Source organism: Anomalospiza imberbis, chromosome 6 (assembly GCF_031753505.1).
Source record: "Anomalospiza imberbis isolate Cuckoo-Finch-1a 21T00152 chromosome 6, ASM3175350v1, whole genome shotgun sequence".
Taxonomy (NCBI): Eukaryota; Metazoa; Chordata; class Aves; order Passeriformes; family Viduidae; genus Anomalospiza; species Anomalospiza imberbis.
In genome coordinates, this window is record NC_089686.1 from 4,459,066 (window position 1) to 4,481,173 (window position 22,108).

The 22,108-nt window shown below is 42.7% G+C and overlaps 1 protein-coding gene across 1 annotated transcript; it reads left to right on the forward strand.

Annotated features, from left to right (window-relative positions):
* The first annotated feature begins 1,118 nt into the window (after positions 1–1,118).
* Positions 1,119–22,108, forward strand: NAA30 (N-alpha-acetyltransferase 30, NatC catalytic subunit). The gene is given in 5 exon segments (XM_068192085.1): positions 1,119–1,250; positions 1,252–2,100; positions 9,504–9,627; positions 11,634–11,689; positions 18,587–22,108. Coding segments are annotated over 5 exon segments (1,245 nt in total). The 5' UTR covers positions 1,119–1,172; the 3' UTR covers positions 18,725–22,108.

Sequence of the window (22,108 nt, forward strand, 5' to 3'; positions counted from 1 at the left end):
CAGGTGATGGTTAGGTTGGATGTCAGGAAGAATTTCTTCACTGGAAGGGTGATTAGACATTGGAACGGACTGCCCAGGGGTGTGGTGGATTCACCATCCCTGGAGGTGTTGAAAGCTAAAGACACGAAACCATTCCAGAGGATCCAGAGGAGGCCACAGGGATGGTGACGGGACTGCAGGGGCCTCATGAGGAGCAGCTGAGGACACTTGGTCTGTCCAGCCCGGAGCAGAGGCCAGACCTCAGAGCAGCCAAAGCTTCCTCAGGAGAGCAGCGCAGGGGCAGGGTCTGATCTGGCCACTGTGGGTGACAGCAGCCGAGGGAACAGCAGGAAGCTGAGGCACGACAGGTTTAGGTTGGGCTATCAGGAAAGGTTCTTCCCCCAGAGGGTGCTGGGCACTGAACAGGCTCCCCGGGAATGGGCACGGCGCCAAGCCTGACAGAATTCGGAGCTGGGACGGCGCTCCCAGGCACAGGGTGGCATTGCTGGCGCGTCCCGTGCAGGGCCAGGCGGGGGACTCCATGATCCCTGCGGGTCCTGCCAGCTCAGGACCCTCCGAGTCCATGAAAGACCGGATGCGTTCAGTCATCGGCTGGGCTCAAGGGCCTCAGAGGGCTTTTCCAAGCCAGCTGGTTCCGCGCCCCTGTCCCGGTCCCTGTCCCGGTCCCTGTCCCGGTCCCTGTCCCTGTCCCGGTCCCTGTCCCTGTCCCGGTCCCTGCTCTCCCCGCACCGGCTCCCGTCTGAGGGCGCCGGCCCCGCCCCGCCGTCGCCAGGCGCCGCCGCCAAGGGAGGAAGTGTCGTAAGGGCCGACAGGAACTGGCCGCGGGTTTTACGGCCGCGGCGGCCGCGCTTGGCGGCGGCGGAGCGGGAGCTGCCCAGACGCGGCGGTGAGTGGCGGCGGCGGGGGGACCCCGGGCCCCGAGCGCTCCGGGAACGGCCCCGCCCGCGCCCGCGGGGGGAGCGGGGCAGCCGCCAGAGGGGGCGGCGGGGCGGCCAGGCGCGGCCCGGGCACCGTGCGTGCCTTTGTTCGCGCCCCCCCCCCCCCCCTCCGCTCCCCGCCGAGCGCGGCCCGTGAGGCCGCCGCGCCTCCCCCCCACCTTCCCGTCGCCCCCGTTGGGTTTGGCGCCCTCCTCCTCCTCCCCGGTGAGTTTGTGTCGGTCTCTCCCGTAGGATATGGCCGAGGTACCGCCGGGGCCTAGCAGCGTCCTGTCCCCGCAGGGGGACACGCTCTCCCCCTTCCCCGGAGGAGGAGGAGGAGGGGGGGGGGGCTGCTTCCTCCTCCTCCTCCTCTGCCACCTCCTATGCCGCCGCCGCCGCCGCCGCCTGCACCGGCGCCCTGGACGAGGAGGCCGAAGAGGAGGAGGAGGAAGAGGAGGGACCCGCGGGCGGACGGGAGCAGCAGCAGCAGCGAGGAGGAGGCAGCGAGGGCGGCAAGGGGGGCCCGCAGCACCGCCACCACCATCGCCACCGCCACCACCCCCCGCACCACAACCACCAGCTCAACGGCCTCATCAGCCCCGAGCTGCGGCACCTGCGGGCCTCCCTCAAGGGCAAGATCCTCGGCTCGGAGGCAGGGGCGGCCCCCGAGGGGCTGGAGAACAAGCGAGCCAGCAAAACAATGGGCTCCGGACAGCAGCAGTCGTCGCCCCCCACCGCAGCGCCCTGCTCGTCCCCCCACGCCAACCACCTCCCTCCCCAGGGAAGGACTGCACCCTCTCCTCCTCCTTCTCCCCCAGCTAAAGGGGACAGGAGCCAGCCTGCTGCCACCACCACGACTGCTGCTGCTAAGACTGCAGCCCGCAATGGGCTGGCAGGAGAGACTGGCTTGGAGGAGGAAGAGCAGGAGGAGGGGGATGAAGGAGGGGAGGAGGAGGAGGAGTCCCTGCAGCTACTCTCCGGGTCCTTAGCAGCAGCCTGCAGTTTGAAAGGCTCGGGAACGGACTGTCAGCCCGAGGAGGACCTAACGATACGATACGTCCAGTATGAGTCAGAGCTGCAGATGCCCGATATCATGAGACTGATCACCAAAGATCTGTCTGAACCCTACTCCATTTACACATACAGGTATTTTATCCACAACTGGCCACAACTTTGCTTTTTGGTAAGTGCCGGAGGGAGCAGGGAGGGCTGGAGGTGGGAGTGGTTTGGGGCTGGGGAGGAGAGGATGGAAGGGTTGGCGTTTGTGGAAATACTTCTAATAATCTTTTTGTGGGTAAGGCCAAGCTTTTTTTGGAAATACCTCTCCCTTTGTGACCCGTGCAGGTACAAGTAAAGCACGTGCCCGAAGTTCTACATTTGTTAACGCATGTTTTAAATTGTGTGGAAAGGGTTTGAGCACAGGGCTAGGATCCAGGAATTCAGGGCTTCTAATCTTGGTTTTGACATTGACTTTTGTGACCTTTGGTAGCTCATTTTATGATTCTGTCTCGGTTCCTGGGCTTGGATTTAAAAAAGAAAGTACTTAGTCCACTAATGCCTTGTAACTGCTTGCTAATTCTTGCACAATGGTTTTAAAACTGACTAAAGCAGGGCTGGCACATAAATGTTAAGTGATAGGTGGAGAGGCGCTGTGAAAGGTTTAGTAGACTTTTTGATCTGTGAGCTTACTTTGACAAAGACAAGTCCAGCTGTGTTGCTTTTACAGGTGTGAGAGAGCTTGCAGCATGAAGGAATTCTCACGTTGGCTCCCTGCACTAACAGTATTTAGTGTTGTATTCTTCTTACTGCACTATTGAAAGGCTGGTCTAGCTGCCCCCCTGCCTTCCTAAATGTTTAGCACTTTTTGTGTCTCAGTTGCACGCTTTTAGGATGACAGTGCATCCACAGGTAAATGAAACTGAGTTAGAAGTTGGCCTGAGGAGTGTATGTGCATAGCAAGAGCTTACTCTGCTTGATTTATTCACAGGAACACTCACAGCTGCAAAACAGAACGTTTAGGAGAGTGTGTGGCACTTCCTTGCTAAAGAAAACGATGAATTAGTCTCTCTTGATGTTTTAATTAAGGCTGGGCACCCTTCTGAGAGTTCTGATTTAGCCAGAGCTAAGACTCCCTTCAGTTCAGGGGTATCTCTGAAATGTTGATAGAATATGAGTACAAGAGGTGAGGCTAAGGGAGTCCATCTGGCCTTCAACTTCCTGAATGGTCCTGGTTTAGGATCTGCCAGAATTTATAGCAGGATTGATATGGTTTATAGGAGGATTTTCAGAACTGTGCCTCTTAAAGCCCTGCTGAGGTAGGACAGTAGGATTACAGGAAGTTGAGCAAAGTAAAATGTTGACCTTCTGGAACAAAACAGAATATGAAAACATTGGAGAGCATTGTTGGATGCAAAGTCATGTTTGCCATTACAAGGATCAGCATCCTTGTAATCAGGATCAGAACACAGTGATGTTCAAACACTGAGCTCTTCCTGTGACTGATTTACCTCACACTGAGAGTAAAATGCTCAAGAATTACTAAAGTCCATCCTTTGAGCATCAGGTGTAGCCCTGGTAATGCCAAGGCAATGTTGGATACTCTTAGATCACAATTTGTTTAGACTTTCAGTCATTATGGGTTTGGTTGGTTGTTTTTTCTTTTTTTGGTCAGGGAATAACTGGAGAATTTTGTTGTGAGAAGAGCAGTGACAAGTTGTTTGACAGAGAACTAAAACAGATGATTTCTAATAAGTGCATTTAAAGAGTAAGATATCACTCAAGGGAGAGAAAGCTTATTTTGTAGTGACAGCTTCATTTTTTGATAGCCCTGAAGAATCAACAAAACTTCTTGATATATTTGCCTTTTTTTTTTTGAAAGGTGAAACAATGTAAAGTACATAAAAGTATAGAGAATAATATATGGCTGTGAATGTCTAAAGCCAGAAAAATGTTATCTGCTCAATAATTTGAAGGTCTTTCAGCATGCTGAGTCAAATTCATGTGTGGGGGGTTGGGGTTTATTGTGACTGGTTTTAATATTTTTGAGGTTTGTTTCTTGGAGGTTGTCTTGAAAACTTTCTGTTCTATAAAATATAATTTGTTCCTGCATTTAATGGATTCCTGAACTCCTTCTCTCCAATAAATTACTTTAAAATATTTGTTTTCAGTCAGGGACTGCATATTTCAATTAGCAAGAAGTGTCAGGATGGTGAACATGAAGCCTAGTGCCTGATCTCATAGAATCATTTGATTTAATGCATTGTGGCCCCACACCCTTCTGGTTTCAGGTTTTGGCTGGGTTTTGAGTGTTTTGGGAAGAGGGGTTAGCCTGTGATTTGATTGTATTTGGAAAAAGATGTGTAAGGTTTCAGTCAATTCCTTTGCTGAATTTCACCATCACCATTTGAAAACTCTTCCAGAGCACATTCACCTGTCTTCCCTGTGCTGTCATGGCACCTTTCCTTCCTCTCCCTGTGAGGGGAAAGGACTGACACCACTGAAATTTAAGATGGGATGTGTATTTTCCCTAAACAATCAGCACTTGTCTCTTTCTGGTGGTTTATTTGGTGAACCATCTAAAACATAATTTCCCTATTCTGACAATGCAAAGCTAATTTCTGGGGACATTATTGACTTTATTGCATGGAACTGAAACTTGCTGAATTTTGGTTTGGCCTTCCCAAATTGCCCAGTTGCTCTAAGGGCTGGTGCAGCCCAAGCTGGTGCTTGTTTTTCCTTTCTCTTCAACTCCCTCTTCCTGCCTTGTGCCAGCCCCTGTGTTTCTGTGATTTTGGGAGCCAAGGTACCCCTCTGACCAGCATATACTTGTGAATGTGTATGTATTGAGCTGTTTTGGAGTGATGCTCTGTTGGTTTAGAGCTCCAAAGCTATTCCTGTAGGATGTCCCAGGCACTGCTGCAAGAGAAGAGGTGGGAATGCGCAGCTGGAGGGAAGGCAGAGACCAACCCTGACTGGTCAGCAGTGACCAGAGTTTTTCAGGCTCAGACCACTTCCTAACTGTACACTGAAAGAAGAAGTTCATATTCCACTTCAAAAGGACCTGGAGATACTGGAAGTCTTAAAACCCTGTTAAATTCAATATCTAATTTGTCCACATAACTGCTATCCTGACTTTAGGGGTATCAGCTTGGGAATACTGCTCAGTGTGTGTGGCACTGAGGTGTCCCACAGCAGCACTGTGTGGACTGTGGCAAGGCAATAACATTTTCCCCCATAAACTTCCAGTGGAAGGTGTCCCTGTCCATGGCAGGGGGTTGGAACTAGATGATCTTTAAGGTCTTTTCCAACCCAAACCATTCTGGGATTCTGTAAAACTCCCAACTGTCTGGTTCAACTCATGTTTTGCCTGTCTTCAGAAGAGCAGGTTTGCACTGTGTATGAGGTGTGGGTGCCCAGTAAATGCCTGGGTTTTATTTATTCTCAGAAGCTCTGTCAGCCCAGTTTCTCCTCAAATGATACCCACTCCTCTGTCAAAAAATGACAGGGGCAAGGGGCATCTTGTGTTTCATATGAAGTATTTTTAAGCTATGTTACATCTTTGTCCCCAGATGGATTGTAAATGCATTTTCAACGTTGTAGCTTTCTTTTAAAGTGGTTTTGTAGCTTCTAGTCTTAGCTGTGCTAAAGTTCTGGAGCTTTCATTTCAGACTGATAAATTAAATATTTCAGAAAATTGTTTTCAAAATCCTTTAGCGTGGGAGAGGTGAGCTTAGGAAACCTTGCTCTGTGCCAGAGTTTGGATAAGACAGAATGTAATAAAAGGCTGAGTGTTGTAACCTCTCCTGTAATTCACTGTACCACTCAGCTGCCTTTTAAGAAATATCTAGAAAATCTATGCTTTTATTGGGTTCTTAACTTTGCCATTAGCTATAGCAGCATTTATAATTTAAACTTTCACAAATTTAAAAATAACCTATTAATTCCATGTAAGTGGTTTTAAATGTGTTGTAAATCCTAAATGACTGCAGTTAAGTCTTGTTTTATACTAATGCTTTGCATTTTTTAAAATTGGATTAGATTCAAGAGTCTTGGTGTGTTGAAATTAAGACTCGTAAGACTTCATCCCTGTTCTTCAGTTGTGGAAAACCTGGGGCTTAAAGGGAGAACCAGAAAAGTTAGGAGGTTGTTTGAGAAGTCTTCCTTGCCTTGTGGCAGAGTAGGAAGAAGTAGCTTTGTAGGAGAATTTGCAAACTTTGTATTCCAGTTTGGTTTTAGGAGTGATCACGCTTTCAGACAGTCTCTCACTGTTGGTGGACCTGTGAAAACTGAAGTCCCTGCAGCACCTGAGCAGGTGACAACAGCCAGGGCAGTTATTCCAGGGGGTGTTCCTCACACAGGAGGGAATTGCTGCTGTCCAGGTTCATGGAGGGAAGCAGAGGGAGGTGGTGATTTGCCAGCTACTGGGGAGAGCTGTGGCTGAAGTGCCAGAGTGAGGTTAAAGCCATTACCCTGATTGTATCCTCTAATGGCATTCAGTAACTCGATCCTAAATGTGAGCCAGCTCCCACCCAGCTGTGCCTGGGATCCTTTGGGATGGACTTTGGTGCAGCTGTGAAAGGAAAAGTGCAGTGCAGCAGTGCAGGTTCTGCTGTGTTTGAATTGCAAAATATTTCCCTTTTGGGGCTTGTTGGCTGTTTAATCTCCTTTAAACAAAATTCACAGGATCTGGATATTAAATGCATACTCAGACTGTGGCTGACAGACATAATGCCATCTTTGATAATGAAATTAATACAAATTGATTAATTCTGTGAAAAGTAATGTTCTTGCTGATTTACAGACATTTCTCTACTAGCTCTTCCAGTATATTAAAATCTGGTTTGTTTTAAGCATTTAAACTTATTCATAGGAACAAAGATGATGCAAATATTGGATTTGGATTGATGCATGTTAATCCTGCTACTAATAACTTAGTATTTGAGTAAATCTTATAGTACTCTGTGGAGCTTATAGTACATAGTAGTGACTGAGGCTGAATTCTGTTTGTAGAAAATTGCATGTTTAGATGTACTCTGGTATACCTGAAAGGAAAATTTGGCCCATGATTATCTTTTCCTAAATGATGATGTGTGGGAGCTACTTTTCCTCCCTCCTCACAATTCTTTTTCAGTCTGGGTCTTTTTTATTCACACAGTTTAACTTTCTCCAGGAAATTGAACTGCAAGGTTTCACATCACGGTTTAGGTTCATTTCCAGCTTTAGATAAGGTTGGAAAGAAGGAGAAAGGAGAGGAAAGGCAACAAAAACCCCTCTAAATAAGGTGGAAATGCAGCACTCCCTTTGTGAGAGGAACAGCTGTAGATTAACTGCCAGACTTACCTGCCTAAAGAGAGAGAAATAGATTTAAGGGTTTGGAGAACTGGTAACAGAGTCATTCTTTATTCAGTTCTCTGGCAGCAGTGGTAAAACCAGTGGGTATTTGCTTCTTTGATCACTAAAACAAAATTCTTTGTTGTTCATTTAGCATTTTAAATATACGATTCATGAGTATAACTTTTCTGAAAAGTGCCCTGGACAAGAAAGAGCTCAGAGAGGAAGCATCTAGATTGTCACTACTCCGGAAGCATGTAAAAAAATTGAAAAAATATATATATGATAAAAATTCTCCACATAACTGTTAGGATCAACAGTTTGTACGTGTTCACTCCAGGGCAAAGCACAACTATAACATGCTAGTTTGTGGTGTGCTTTTTTTTTTTTTTTTAGTGAGGTATAAGATTACATCTAGGTAGTCTGCATAATTATAGCAATGTTCTGAGCAGTTTGTCTGATGATACTCTTTATTTAACTCCCTGCTTTTCTCAGGTCTGAGCTGAGATACAGAACTTGCCTTGAGCTAAAACTTTGCATACACTGCTTGATTATGGGCACAGCTCCTCTTTTCTGTGGAATAACCTGTGTTTTGGAACAAATGAAAGACTGCTTAGAGGCTCTGTGTTTCAGTCCAGTTAGATCATGCTGCAGTTTTTGTTTGTTATTTTAAAAACCACTCGTTAGATTGTTGAGGGTTGTTCTTGGATACTGCTGAAATGTATTTTCCTGCCAAATAAAAACTTAGCAATAGTTATATTTGCTTCAGCTACATTAGGAATGGGGTTATAATCATGCTTTATCATAGGGCTTTGGAACTGCAGCTTGTACTTTTTTTTGACTGCTTCATTTCACCTTTGCTGCAGCTCCTGGTTGACAGCTGACTTGGTTAATAACCCAGCATCCACGTGGAGATGCTCAAATATTTGATTCTTTTTGGGGTGAAGAGACTGTGCCTGCAGTATGACCTGCAGGAAGGAATCTTCTGTCCAGGAAACTTTAGCTACAAGCTGTGCACGAGGGTTCAGGCGGTTGAGTTTATAGCACAGACTTTGGAGCAGTGAGCTCTGGCTTCACAGGTGGCTGCTCTGAGGTCTGGCAGTGCTGGCTCTAGCAAGTCCTTTTCATTTGACATGACTTAGAGTTGTAAATTTGGATTATCCACAGCTCTTGTGCCAGCACATGCTTGTGCCAATCATGTGCTGTAGTCCTGGTTTAGCTGCTGCACTTGAGCCCAAGGCTGGTCCTCCCTGCAGGTCTGTCAAAGGCTGTGGATGCACTCACACACCCATATGTAAAATTATGAGGTTCTTTTTATCTCTGCCCATCTTTCCTGAGTGCACAGGAATTTGTTTTCCCCTTGGATGCTGTCCCACTCTGCAGCATTACTCAGTTCTGCTGCTGCAGGTTATAATGTCATTAATCCCTTGTGCTGCCTAATCCTTCAGTTAACATTACTTAGTTTTCCTTTCTCTCATGGTAAAATTTCGGTGAACACAGTGGGTATGCAAGTGGTTTGATGAGTGTTTGGGGAGGAGTTGAGTCTTTTCCTTTTTGGGGTTTTTCTTGTTCATATTTCAGAGTGCCTACATCTCCTTGACCACGGTTACTGTGACAATGCCACTGGGATTAACTGCCAGTGCAAAGCTCTTAACAAATGAAATCTCCCAATAGTTAAAATGTGTGAAATTAACTGTGCTTTTTTGTTTGTTCTCCGGGTGTCATATGACTGAAAACGACAGTGTCTAAAGATTAAATGCAGCAACGCTTTTCTCTGATCCTTTGTGGCCTTGACATTAAAACCAGACAAAAATTAAGCATGTTATTTAGCACAGCCCTTGTACAGGAAAATTCAGATCACTATAAAACAGGAATGGACATTTTTCCTCTGTAGAAGCCCATATGAAAGGGTAATTTATGCCTTAACCTGGTATTTTATTTTATTTATTTTCCCTTTTTAATCACACGTGTTCTTACCTGTAGACTTTGTGAAATGATAATGTGGTTCCTTCCAGGAATAATTTATTGGTTGTTAATTGTCCCGGAACTTTATTGGAATGTAATAAAGCAATTAAGTCTTTTAATCTTAGTAATACTTTTGGAGATGCTTTTAAAATTTACATCGTTACCTTTTCATAGCTTTATACAAATAAATTTTCTGTGGCTCTTTCACTTGAAAAATGAACTGGTTTACTGCTTTTGGTAGCACTGTGGATCCCAAACTGAGAATTCCATCCGTGTATGTTTGTCTTTAAGGCCATGGTAGGTGAGGAGTGTGTAGGTGCCATCGTCTGCAAGCTGGATATGCACAAAAAGATGTTCCGCAGAGGTTATATAGCCATGTTAGCAGTGGATTCCAAATACAGAAGAAAAGGAATTGGTAAGAATAGCCTTTTTTGTTCTTTCTTCCTTAAATCCTCTAGCTGGCATAACTGTAGCTGTCATAGAGATTTAAGCTGAACTGAACTTCAGGATGTGGTGCTTTGTGTGTCATCCTCGCCTTACTCAACCACATGAGCTCCCCAGTGGCTTTTCTGATTTTGTTAAAATAACCTGAAATGCCCTGTGAGATTCACACCTGGGATCTGATAAGGCTAAAAAGAAAGGCAGGCAATAGCCCCTTACCTCTGCCTCTACCACTACCAAATAACAGTGGGAACTGCTTTGTGGTTTTGTGTGTGCCCTCATCGCTGTATTTCCATGTTGTGTTCAGGCTCCTTTTTTACAGTGAACTTATTTCCTGACTTCCCCCTATAAATTATGCATATATTACCCATCAGGGAGAATGTATGGAGCTCATTATTGTATTAATCAGGGAAGAAAAATAGCTGTGTATTGTTACTTGAATGATTGAAATGGAGATCTGTTTTGTTGGGAAGGTACGTGGTAAAGAAATCACTCTTGGCACGGAGTTTGCCCTTTCTCATTAATCAGTTTTGCCCTGGTGAAGGGATTTTCATTCTAACTCCATTTAGCCAAGTTGGCTTAATTAAATATCTCTTCTTATGGAACTTAATTTTTTCATGCTGGTTATTGTGAAATTACATTATGTAAGGTATTTTTAACTAAATGTAGACGTCAGCTCCAAAGCTTAGAACTGTGCTTCACCACTCATCCACACTGAACAGCTCATGCTTCTGTGATTAAAGACAGCAAATTACTTGCAATCAAAAACTACAGTGATCCATTGCATTGTTTTTGCTTTCTTCCAGAAAAAACCCTCCAAAAAAACACATTACCATGACTGTTCAAGCATGTGCTGATATTTTCTTTCCCTAGTGCAATTCAAAAGCCATTGTTGGTTTCTGTAGTGGAGCAGAGGAAGAGGATACTGAGAAATCACTGTCTCTCCTTTCCTTTTAGCTGAGTCATGAAGGAGTCTGCCATAATTTAATTGCAGATGCTTGGATTCAGAAGTAAATAAGAGCTAATGCTGTTATTATGAAGATCACTGCAAGACCTTTCCCTCACTTTAGTCAGTTTGTTAAATTAGAATTACATACATAGAATTTATCTTTAAAGTCTTGCATACTTTAGCATTATATATATCGACTTTTTCCTATATTTGCCACCTTGCTGTTTCTCAGAGTGTGCTGTTAATCTGAAGATTTAAATGTAGAACAGTTTTATCATCACATTCAATGAAAATCTTAATTGATTAAAGTTTTGAGAATATTTTAAAACATTCTGTAGATTCCTTGGGGTTTTTTTTCCTTTTCCATAGCCTTCTTATGGAAGTGAGATTTATGCAATTTCACTGAACAGCAGTTTTTTCCACTAATAACTTTGAAATCAACTTTCAATTTCACCCCAATTCTACAGACAGGTAGGGATATTACATTTGTAGAACTGTTGTGAAATAGATGAAAAATAATGATTAAAAAATTAAACTAATGCTTGACTGAGGGGAAGGGATGGGCTTCAAGAATATTATTAGATACTAGCAAACCCAAATGGGAGTGAGCCATAAAAACAGTGGTTTCATAAGTTCTGTTACTAATACAAGTATTTGTTTTAGTAAGAGGAAATTCCCATGGAAGATGAATGTCCTTCAAGTACATGCCAGCAGATTTTGACTTTAAATGCAACAAAAAGGAATGAATCACATCTTGGAAGGCTATATTTAACACCATGTTGAGCATAGCAGCCAGTTTCTAATATCCTTGTGTTGCAAGAATCTTGCACTTCAGCTGAGTCTCTGGATAACTTCACAGATTATTTTAGTGTTCAAACTTGAGACTGCAGCTTGACTGCAACTCCTTGTTTTTCTTTCCTCCCTGCTTTCCCCAGGTGTCATGTCATGTAGGTAGCACACATTAGTCATATATAAACTGGCATTTTTGTTTTGCACTACAACTCTGACACTTACTGAAATCTGTGTTTCAGGTACAAACTTGGTTAAGAAAGCTATTTATGCTATGGTTGAAGGAGATTGTGATGAGGTAAGATTTTATAATCAAAACTTTCATAATATAAATGGTTTGCACTCTCTTGTATGTGGATTCATTTCACAGGTTTTTCTTCTACAGGACTTTTTTTAAGTGGGAAATAAGTTGGTAAGAATCTCCTTTATAATAAAAGGGAAAACAACCTCTAAAAAAAAGTATGGCACAAATAGGAGATGAACTTTCTAAATTTGTCCTAAGTGGTGAAATTCAGCAATTTACCTTGTGAAGCTTCCTCAGCCTTCACTCAGGCCCTTTTTTTGCAAGAGTCCCAGTCTGAGGTGCAGCTGAGCAGTGGGATGAGCATGTCCTGTGTGGCCCTGCCATCCCTTCAGAGTACACCCAGGCACAGAACAATGTGTGCTGTGCTGCTGCAGAATGTGGATTTATCACAGCCACTCATCAGGCTGTTGTGACACTGCACAGAACAGGGGCTGCAGTGGGTTAGCACAGCAACACAGACGTGCAGGGGGAGTGACTGAACCACTGGCAAACTTCCCTGCCCTACAAGTTGTTACTCTTTCACCAGATTCCATTTCCTGCTTTGCTTTTTTTAAAATATAAATATATACATAAAGCAATTCCATTGTTATGTGCCTTGTTTAACTTGTGAGGAACTCTCCCTGCATCCATCCATCCATCCATCCATCCATCCATCCATCCATCCATCCATCCATCCATCCTCCTTAACCAGGTTATCTGTCCCTTTAACTTCCAGCTCCTTGGCACAGTGCAGTCGTTCCTGATAGGTGAGCACTGTCATTTCAGTGTGTCATAGTTAATGAGCCTTTGATCTCTCTGTTATCTCACTTCAGCTGCTCCCTCAATTGTCCCACTGCTCCCTCAGTTGTCCCACTGCCGGGGAAGTTTCTTATGCAAAGCTACAATTGGTGTCACAGGACTTCTGGCACACACTCCAGTTTATTTTTCCACTTGTTGTGTTTCTCTTCCTGCAGCATCCCTGCCTGTGCTCTGGCTTTGTTCACTGGGAGATTTATTCATCCCCTCAGATCCCTTCATGCCTCTGCTTGCTGGTGTCTTCTTCCCCTTCACCTTCTAATTTATGTTGTGGTTGGGCAGTACAGTGCAGTCTGTAATTCTTTTAAGTTCTTTATTTTGACTTCTTGCTTCTATCCTGGTTTCTAAAATGCTTTCCTCTAATCAAGAAGAGGTTGGTTGGTTTGTTCTCCCCACTATGGTTTTGAGTTGATTTCCCATTTCTAGACTAGATAAGATTTTGAAAGTTTGGTAAATACTTCAGGATCAGGTTTACAGTGTTTACACCACAGCTGCAGAAGTGAGATGCAGAGAAGGGAAGTGAATTGCTCACTGTTATTAGAGAGTCAGGAGCAGAACTGGATGTTCCTACTCCAGCTCTGAGTTGCAGTAATTACTGTATAATTTCTGAATGTCTGTGTGCTACTCCTCATGTAAATTCATTTCTACATTGGACTATCTAACAGGTCACCTCTAACAGTAACCTTTTCCGTGTCTGTCTTTTTCTTCTACCACTGTCATATTAATCCAAGATCCCTTTTTTCTGTTTTTTTAATCTCCATAAACATGCAATAAATGTGATAAGGGTTGCAGGTCTGCAGTGAGGTCTCATTAAGTCTTAGTCACAGATTTTCCTCTCTGGTGCTGTATAAATGCTTTGGACCAGGGGCAGAGGGCATTTCTCAGATTCTGTCTCTTTATTCAAAGGCACTACAGTTCAGACTCCTTGAATTGTGTGCTGGATGGGGGCAGCCATGGTTTTGGAACTGCTGTTTGTAGAATGATGATTCCAAACTCATCCCCTGCTTTTTGGGGGCTTTGCACCAGCTGAGTCTTGGGCTGGCACTAAATTTTGAACTGGGAGCCCTTTAGGGAGCATGGAATAGAAGCAGAGTATTTTACTGATTATTTTTCTGCACCATCAACTGAGGCACACCCACACTTATTTTTATTTATGTTGTTCTTTAACACATACAGGTTATCTACAACCAAACAGCCAATGTTTTCATGTTTGTTTTTTTTTTTTCCTTTGCCACCAAGTAGGCTTCTTCCACATACCCAAAATGGTGTAAAATAAGGATGTTGGTTACTTGTACTATGTGGTGGAGTGCTGACTTTTCAGTCAGACCAGAATCTGAGAAATCTAACTAGGCACCCATGGAAAGCTCTCCCCAACTCTTGGGTCTCACCAGTTTTCACAGCAGTTGTCAGGAGATCAGTTTCTGGTTAATTGGTGCTTAAAGCTCATCAAACACAAAGTAGTGCATCACAATAATTTGGCTGTGTGAGGCACAGAAATAGTTTAATCATCCCTGCAGCTTTTAAGGTATTTTTCTATATCTTTTAATAAAACCAGAATCCTGATGAAAATAAAAATATACTGGTTTTTGAGATAAGATGGAGTGAAATTAAAAACAAAATGCTATTTTCTGAAACTTGCTTGGAATAGGATTAAAAACATGAATATGCAGCTGTGGGTGTCGTGAAAAATTTCCAAAGGCTGCTTGGAAACTCTTCCCTTCAGTCTAATTATGGAATAGATGCAGTAAATAGACTTAATTTTAATAATTTGTGGCATAGAATCTGATAAATGCCTCACTCTGTGTTGCTTTTCAAAGTATTACAGATTTGGCTTTGGAGGTACCAGCGTTGAGTCCTGAAAAACAAAGGATTTATACAACACCGCAGATGAAAATCTTGACAAATCACAGCTGATAGGTGGCATTTCAAAGCCTGCTGCAATGTTCTGGTGTTTAAGGACATTTTTTCCCCCTGTAGGCTGTTTTAGTGGGAATAAACCAAGGCAAGCCTATGGAATGAGTGGCCTACAGTGGTCAGCACCCTGCCTGAGAGGCAGCTTGTGCTGGGTGCAGTCTTCCTCAGGGGTGTGGAAGATTTTCTCTGGGAAAGCTGTGGAGTGAGTAAGTGAGGAGGTGAATTGAGTGGAATGGAATCTGTGTGCAGGGGAGGAGCTGGCCATGGAGCTGGCCATGGCCTACATTGGAATAGAAACCAGGGAAGTGATCTGCTGTTGGGGGTGGGTGCTTGAGCTAGAAATAACCTTCAGGCTTGGAGAAAGTACTCACACAGCAGCTTCCAGCTGGAGTGCCTGCATATAACATTACAAAACTTGGGCATCTCTGATTTCTATTTTTTTTTTTTTTTTTTTACCTTTGTGACTTTCTCAGATATTTGATCATGAATTTGGATATTTGGGGTAGTGAACTGTACTGGGCTGAGTTTGCAGTGGATCACAGTGATTTAGGATAACTGTGGGCTGGTTGCATAGAAGAGGTGAACTATGGAAATAAATCAGGTGAAGGTGAATAGTTCTACTTTCAGCTCCAAAGTTTTGGAAGTATTTTTCTTCCAGTTTAAAAAAGAAAAGCATGTGCTGACTGCAGCAAGGTGGGAGGCTGGCTGCTTTTTGCACTGTTTTTGCTGGCAAGCAGTTTCCCAAAACTCTGTAGCTGAAGACCATCCTGTGGAACTGTTACATCCCTTAATTAGAGTTAGAAAGGAGGAGTTGTTCATATGCAGGTTTTCCATCTGTAACAAATGACTGAGGAATCTGCATACAATCTATTCACTTCATATTACCGAAATAATATTTCAGTAATATGAAGTGAATGAATTGGTAACTAATGAAAATAAGACTCCAGTAAGTGGGACTTGAAAAACCTTTTTTAAGCAAAAATGTAGAACATGAAAGGGAACCACAGATTCTCATGGGACTTCCCAATGGAACTTCAGGGTGATTTAGAGTGGGGTTTTTGACCACACTAGTAGGTGTGTCATTTTAATTCAGCACCACACTAGTAAAAATGAAATGTGTATTTTTATGGAATCCTATTTGAAATCATTACATTACTGCTATTTTTAGTTTCTTCTTAGTCTACAAAACATAAAAAGTATGAACTTTAGATTTCGGGTAGTGCCTATCTTTAAAAGTTAAGGCAGTTAAATTGATTAAGGACACTGGGCAAGCCCTCATAACTTGAGTCTGATGATCTGTCAGACTTAAAAGTAAGAATAGCAACCTCCTCTGAGTGCTGAGAGGACTTTCTTCATTTGATTTGGCTGTATCCATTCTATGACTTGGGTTTTAAACTTGAGTTCCTTCAGAGTTTGAGTTGAAGAAGCAAGAAGGCTTGACCACTCCAGTTGGCTTCAGTTCAGGAATAAATTAAAGGTGTGAAAATGTAGCAACAAGGAACATTGCACTCCGCTCTTAATATAGAAATCTTTTTGCTTCTAAACCCAGTTAATATTAGAGTTGAGCTAAAATGTTCAGTTTATTAAATTTTAGATAACAGAGAATGTCACAACCTTCAGAAAGTTGCAGCTTGAGCAGCAAATGCTGTTAAATCTCATCAGAGCTTTGCTGCCCTTCTGGGGGGGGGTGTTGCTGTGTTATCAGAGGATTTAACAGGCATATGTGTACCACAAAATCGACCCACAGAGCAGAAATAAATGTAACAATTGAAAGTTTGGAGCTTGATTGAAAATCTCACACAGGAAGAGATACATTCTTCACCAAAGGAAGCTAATGATATCTGAATAAAATTTGCCCCTGATTCCTTTTCAGATAACAGAAACATGTCTTCAGCTGCAGTATGTTGAGATCAGGGAATTCCTTTTCATTGTGCTGAGACTTCCTTAGAAATACCAGAGCAAATCTCTTGCATTTGCTTTCAAGATGAGCATGCACTCAGGTAGTGGGATTCCAACAAACCTGTATTTCTACATTTAACCACTCCCTTCAGCTCAATCACCTGCAGTGCTGGAAGTGTTTTAGCATTGCCAGGTGTTGGTGCTTGCAGTTGAATAGAGAGTTGTTACATCACTCTGCCAGGTTACTGAACCATTGAGAGAGTGAATGCCCTTGGTAGTTGGGAGTTCAAATAAATAATCCTCTGCACAGGTCAGATTCCTTCTTTGGCTTCAGTGTTTTGTTTAAATTGGAGTTAAGGAGTTGTACAATGTGTAGAAAATAGCCCTCTCCAGCAAAATGATGGTGCTTCCATAATTTCTTACAGAGTAATGGTTATCCATTTTAATGGATGAAGGATGTTAGGAGTACTCCATCAGCCCACAGGACTTGCTAGTAATGTTCTGGGAAGTGCCAAACAGAGAAATTCTATCTCTCATTCTTGTCACAAAACTGAGAATTGAATTAGGTTGTCTTAAGTGTGCAGCTACAAAACTGCCCTGCTGTAATTTAAAACTCTGATGATTAATATTTCAATGTGTGACTCTGTTTCTTTTTGTAAAACTGTTTCCAAGTCTTATATTGTTCATTGGGTTGTTATCCCCAGCTTCATTGTTCTTTTAACATCCCTACACTGACAAACACAGGTGGAATTGCCCATTGGAATGTGGCAGCCCGTGGTTAGACTGGTCACCTCCAATAAGATTTAAAAATCCTTTTAATGTATATATTTGACTTAAGTTTCAGGCCACTCTAACCACTGGCTGCCTCCCCCTTTCACACTGGCCTAGCCACTCCTCAGACTGCAGAAAACAAACCCTGTGGAGAGAAAAAGGAAACATTTTCTGCCAGGTGGCTTTGGAAGGAGCTCAGGAACCAGCCTTGAGAGCTGGCAGGAGAGGCCAGGGAAAAGGGAGTGGGAATGTGTGCCTGAAGGAAGGGAAGCCACAGAAGGCATAAAGTAGATGGACTTTCCTGTTCGGCAAATCCAGGCTGATATTTTGGTCCAGTATTTTCATTCTATGGTCTTTCTGCAGTGACCATCAGCTCCTGTTTAATATGTGGATGTTCACTGTCAGGGGGTGTGTAGAGACCAAGCCTTCTTAGTTCAGCCTGTGTTCTTGCTAATAGCAGAACCTTAAATAATTGAGTTGGACACCAGACAAGAGGCAGAATTAGTTTTTATTATGTGGAAGTGATGCAGGGCTTGTCAGTTATGGCAGAGCTCTGGTCAGTGCATGTGGAGAAAAGAGAGAAACAATTCTGAAAAATTCTGCAGTTTTGTGATTAATGTCTTGTTAAGGCCAGCATACTTTTTTTTGCCTGTGCTTGACAATTCTGAGACAATTTTGACTCTTAATTTGGACCACTCTTGGACTTGGGTTTGGTCTGACTTATTTCTGACAGGTCTTTCTGCAACTGGGATCTTACCAACAAAGGGGGGAAAATACAGAAAACTCTCCTTGTTCTTCTGGTGTGCACTGTGATTTGGGTTTAGGCTATTTGCTGGTACCCAAGTTGGATCAGGCTTGGAACAACCTGGGATATTGGAAAGTGTCCCTCCGTGGCAGGGGGGTGGAACTGGATGCTGTTGAAGGTGCCTTCCAGCCCAGACCACTCTGTGATTCTTGTGTTGAGCACAAACATTCACTGCAAATGTTGAGTCTGGTGTCAATTCAAAGCTTTTATCTACATCTAACTGCAAGGAATCAGGGGTCAAAGATATTAAATCATTAAATCCTCATGTGCCAAGTTCTTGTGACATGCAGAAGTTCAGTTACTCATTCGAAGTATATTTTGGACCCTAACCTGTTTGGTAGCTTGGGTTTTGGGGGAGGATGTTGGGAGACAGAGGATGTTTGGGATTTGTTCGTTGATGTGGTTTTTACCCTTGTTATGAGGTGGTGAACTGAAATACTGTTTACAGCCAAGATCTAAAATCTTGAATGTTGTTTACAATTACAGTTGTGGATGAACTGCTATATTATATTTTTAATGTGGGAATGGATGCTTAATGTGGAAATACCGCTTAATTAAGTAAAGATAAGAAGAAATGAATTCCATTCATTGCTAACAAGCATACCTTTAAATAAAACCTTGGGAATTGGTTCAGCAATCACATACTTGCAACTGCCGACTAACACGACGCGCTTTTTTTTCTTTCTTATTTCTTTTCTCCCTTAAAGGTTGTATTGGAAACAGAAATCACAAATAAGTCTGCTTTGAAACTTTATGAAAACCTTGGTTTTGTGCGAGACAAGAGGCTGTTCAGATACTATTTAAATGGAGTGGATGCACTGCGTCTGAAACTATGGCTGCGTTAGGAGACCCCATCCCGGCCAGCAAGCGACGTCCCAGCAGCGCAGAGTTGTCCTTTGCATGCAATGCAATTTGTCCCAAATTGCTTTGCAAGGTGGACTTAATAATTTCCATGCAGCTCTTAAACCTGTCAGTGTCCCATTGAGTGTCGCACACATTCGTTGCACTTTGGCATGGCGCGTTTGTTCCGAATTAAAGCCGATTGTCTCAGACTCCGAGTCCTTTTGGTACCAGCCAGATGTGCCAGGTGATGATAGCCAAGATATGTTCATTCATTTGCAAGTCTGCTGACTCTTTAGGACATCCACACAGTTGAACGTTCGATCAGAGAAAACCTGGATGGGAACGCCGCTTTTAGTTCCCGAAAATTCAAAATAAAGCCAATGTAGATTGTAAAATTCTATAAGTATACTAACATTTCATACAAAAAATTGCCATAGTTTTCTGGGGAAAAAGAAAAAGGAAAAAAAGGCTTCAATTTTAGGTTTTATTTTTCAATATTGAATTTTTCCATTCTTAAATATTGGTACCTCAGTGATTAGTGAATGAAAAAATGTATTGTAGGGTGGGGTGTGTGTTACAACGAGTAACCATTAAATTGCGTCTGCCAGTGCCTGTATAGATATTTGTCTTCACCTCTAAGTTTGGAGTGCATGCTTTTATTCTTTTACTTTCTTCAGTTGTCTTTGCAAAGAAAAAAAAAATCTGCTTTTATTTAAATTCTGGATTTGATAATAAATTACTTCAGATTTTTATAATTCGGATACTTCTCCCAAACAAGGGTTTGGAAGGCCCTTCTTACAGCAAGAAGTGTAAGCTATTTTTGAAAACCTTGAGTAGCTGCTAAAAGAACCTGGTGGCACCAGTGACTCTCTGCTGGGTTTGGATGCACTTTTGTCATTAAAAGAGTGAGGGACTTCTTTTGAAAGAAGATATAGAGAATTAATGTAAATTGGTATGATTTTTATTTAATCAAAATTATTGCTAGAAGCTCTGAGAAACAGCTATTTTAAGATAGTTGGAACAATTTTTTTTTTTTCAGATTCAGATTGCTTTGCTTCAGTGTTCTTAAATGCTTCAATCTTTGGTTCTTGGTCTTGGAAGTGAATTTCAAGGTGTATCATATTCATTTTCAGCTGCTCTCATTTTCTTAACTTACATGAGCTAAATTATTGGGGGATTTTTTCCCCTCTAAAATCAAAGCAGTGGGGAAGGAATTCTGTCTCTTTTTCTTGCATTCACTCTTGCTCTGTTTTTCTTTAATTTTTTTTTCTTTCTTTATTTGGGCTTACATAGGTTTTACCAATACCCATCAATTTTTTCAGTAAATGACAGCATCGAGGCTTTCTTGTTCCGTGTGATTCCATAGCCCGGGTCTATGAATCAATTGGGTTGGGTTTTTCTGTGGTTGTTTTTTTTTTTTTTTTGTTTGGTGGTTTTTTTTTTGTTTTGTGGGGGTTTTTGGGGTTTGTTTTGTTTTGGTTTTTTTGGGGGGGGGGGTGGTTTTGGGTTTTTTTTTGTTTGTTTGTTTGTTTTTTGAAAGACAGAAATAAAGGTATTAGGTGACTTGTGGAAGCACCTCTGTAATCAGAGATCTCAAAATATTCGGAGTTGGAAGGGACCCACCAGGATCAAGTCCAGCTCTGAGGTGAATGGTCCTTACAGGGATCAAAAGGATGAACTCTCAGTGAATCCACTCTCATGGAATCAAGCGAATTCTCCAGATTTGCCTTACTGCACTTTTTTTTTTTTTTTTTTTTTTTTTTTTTTTTTTTTTTTTTTTAGGGTTTGGTTTGAGTTGTGGGGTTGGTTTTGGGGGGTTTTTGTTTGTTCGTTTTCATTTTTACTAATTACTGTACACTAAAAACCAACAAAACCCCTACCTCCAGTATCATTTGGAAAAGATCCCTGTGCAGGAAAACTGGATTTGAGCAAAGCCGCCTTTTGCACAGACCAATCGCACATGGTGATGGAGTTTCTTACCATGTACAAATCATGAGTTGTATTTGAAAATAAAGATTTTTAATGGAAGTTGGCCCTGCTGAGTTTTCTGCTTGCAGAGACACCATCTGTGCTGTCGAGGGGGTCTGTTCCCCTCAGTAAAGAAAACTCATCTTTAAAAGGGTGCCCAAGACAAAGTGTTGTAAGTGGGGTCTGTTACTCCCAGGACATGCTGGAGCTCAGCCTAAAGCCTGTGTGTAGCCGCTGCTGCCTTGTGACACCATAAAACCTCTTGCTACCCTACTCCCTCAGGGCTGCCAGATTTTCTGGGTGGCTTTTCAGCAGTTTTGGTCAGTGTTGGTAGCCAATCCCTTGAGTCATGTTTCCCTCAGCTGTGGTCCAGGACGTAGGGACTGCCCTGGAGCTGGATCAGGGAGGTTTCAGACCTTGCAAGCAGCTTCTGGGCTTGATTCACAAATTGCAAACTGGGCTGCCTTGTGTGTCTTGCTGGGGTTTCAGTCTGCAAAGCCAGACAGGCAAGTTTTCTATTGGTTAATATTTAAGCCGTGGGTGTCTTCAGATTCAAAAGCCGACTGGCAAGTGAGCTGAAATCCCTCCTCACTGCCAAAAAACATCCCTCTGGAGCAAACTTCAAATACAGTTCTGGTTGGTTTTTGTAAGAAGTGGTTGCTGCCATGCCTGTGTTGAAAATACTGGGCAAAATAGGTGTAGATCTCTCTTTTTTTGTTTTTCAAAGATCAAGTGGCCTGAAAGGTTCTGCCATGGCTGCTGTGTCACAGAGTTCACTGCAGGAGACACTGAGCTGCATGTGCTGGGTCCTATCAAACAGATTTCTTCTCTGAGCTGCTTGGGATTAGGAAATCAGGTGGGAAGCCTTGAATTTGCATAGGTTTTCAAAAGGAATCTAGCAAGGAAAAGTTGGTTATTTCTCCTGTCTGTTGCTAAACACAGTTCTCTCCCCCTTGCCTTTTTGCATTGACAAATCTAACTAAGGAGTTGATTGCTTTTATATTTAAATTTGCCCAAATGTTGCTACTGGCTGACATGTCGGTCTGGATGTTTGCATTCATTATGTTGTTTTTTAAGAAACGATCAGGTTCATCACCTTCAAGGCATCATCAGATTGGTGTTGCAGAGTATGTCCCAAACTATTTTTCAGGGCACTGCGAGACATTGCTACAACTCAGTGCTGTGTTGAAAAAACTTCAGGTCTTGTATAAACATTGCAACCTATGTTGGAGTTCAGGTATCAGGTGGGCATCTAAGAAAATAGCAAGTGTATCTCAAAATACCAGGCTGCTGTTTTGAGTGGATTATATTCTTCTGTCCCTTTTTCCTTTTTGATGAGAACAAAACCAGTGGGGTTACGAAATGTACCAGTTGTCTAAATACAATGCAGTCAAATAAATGGTTACGTTGTTTATCTA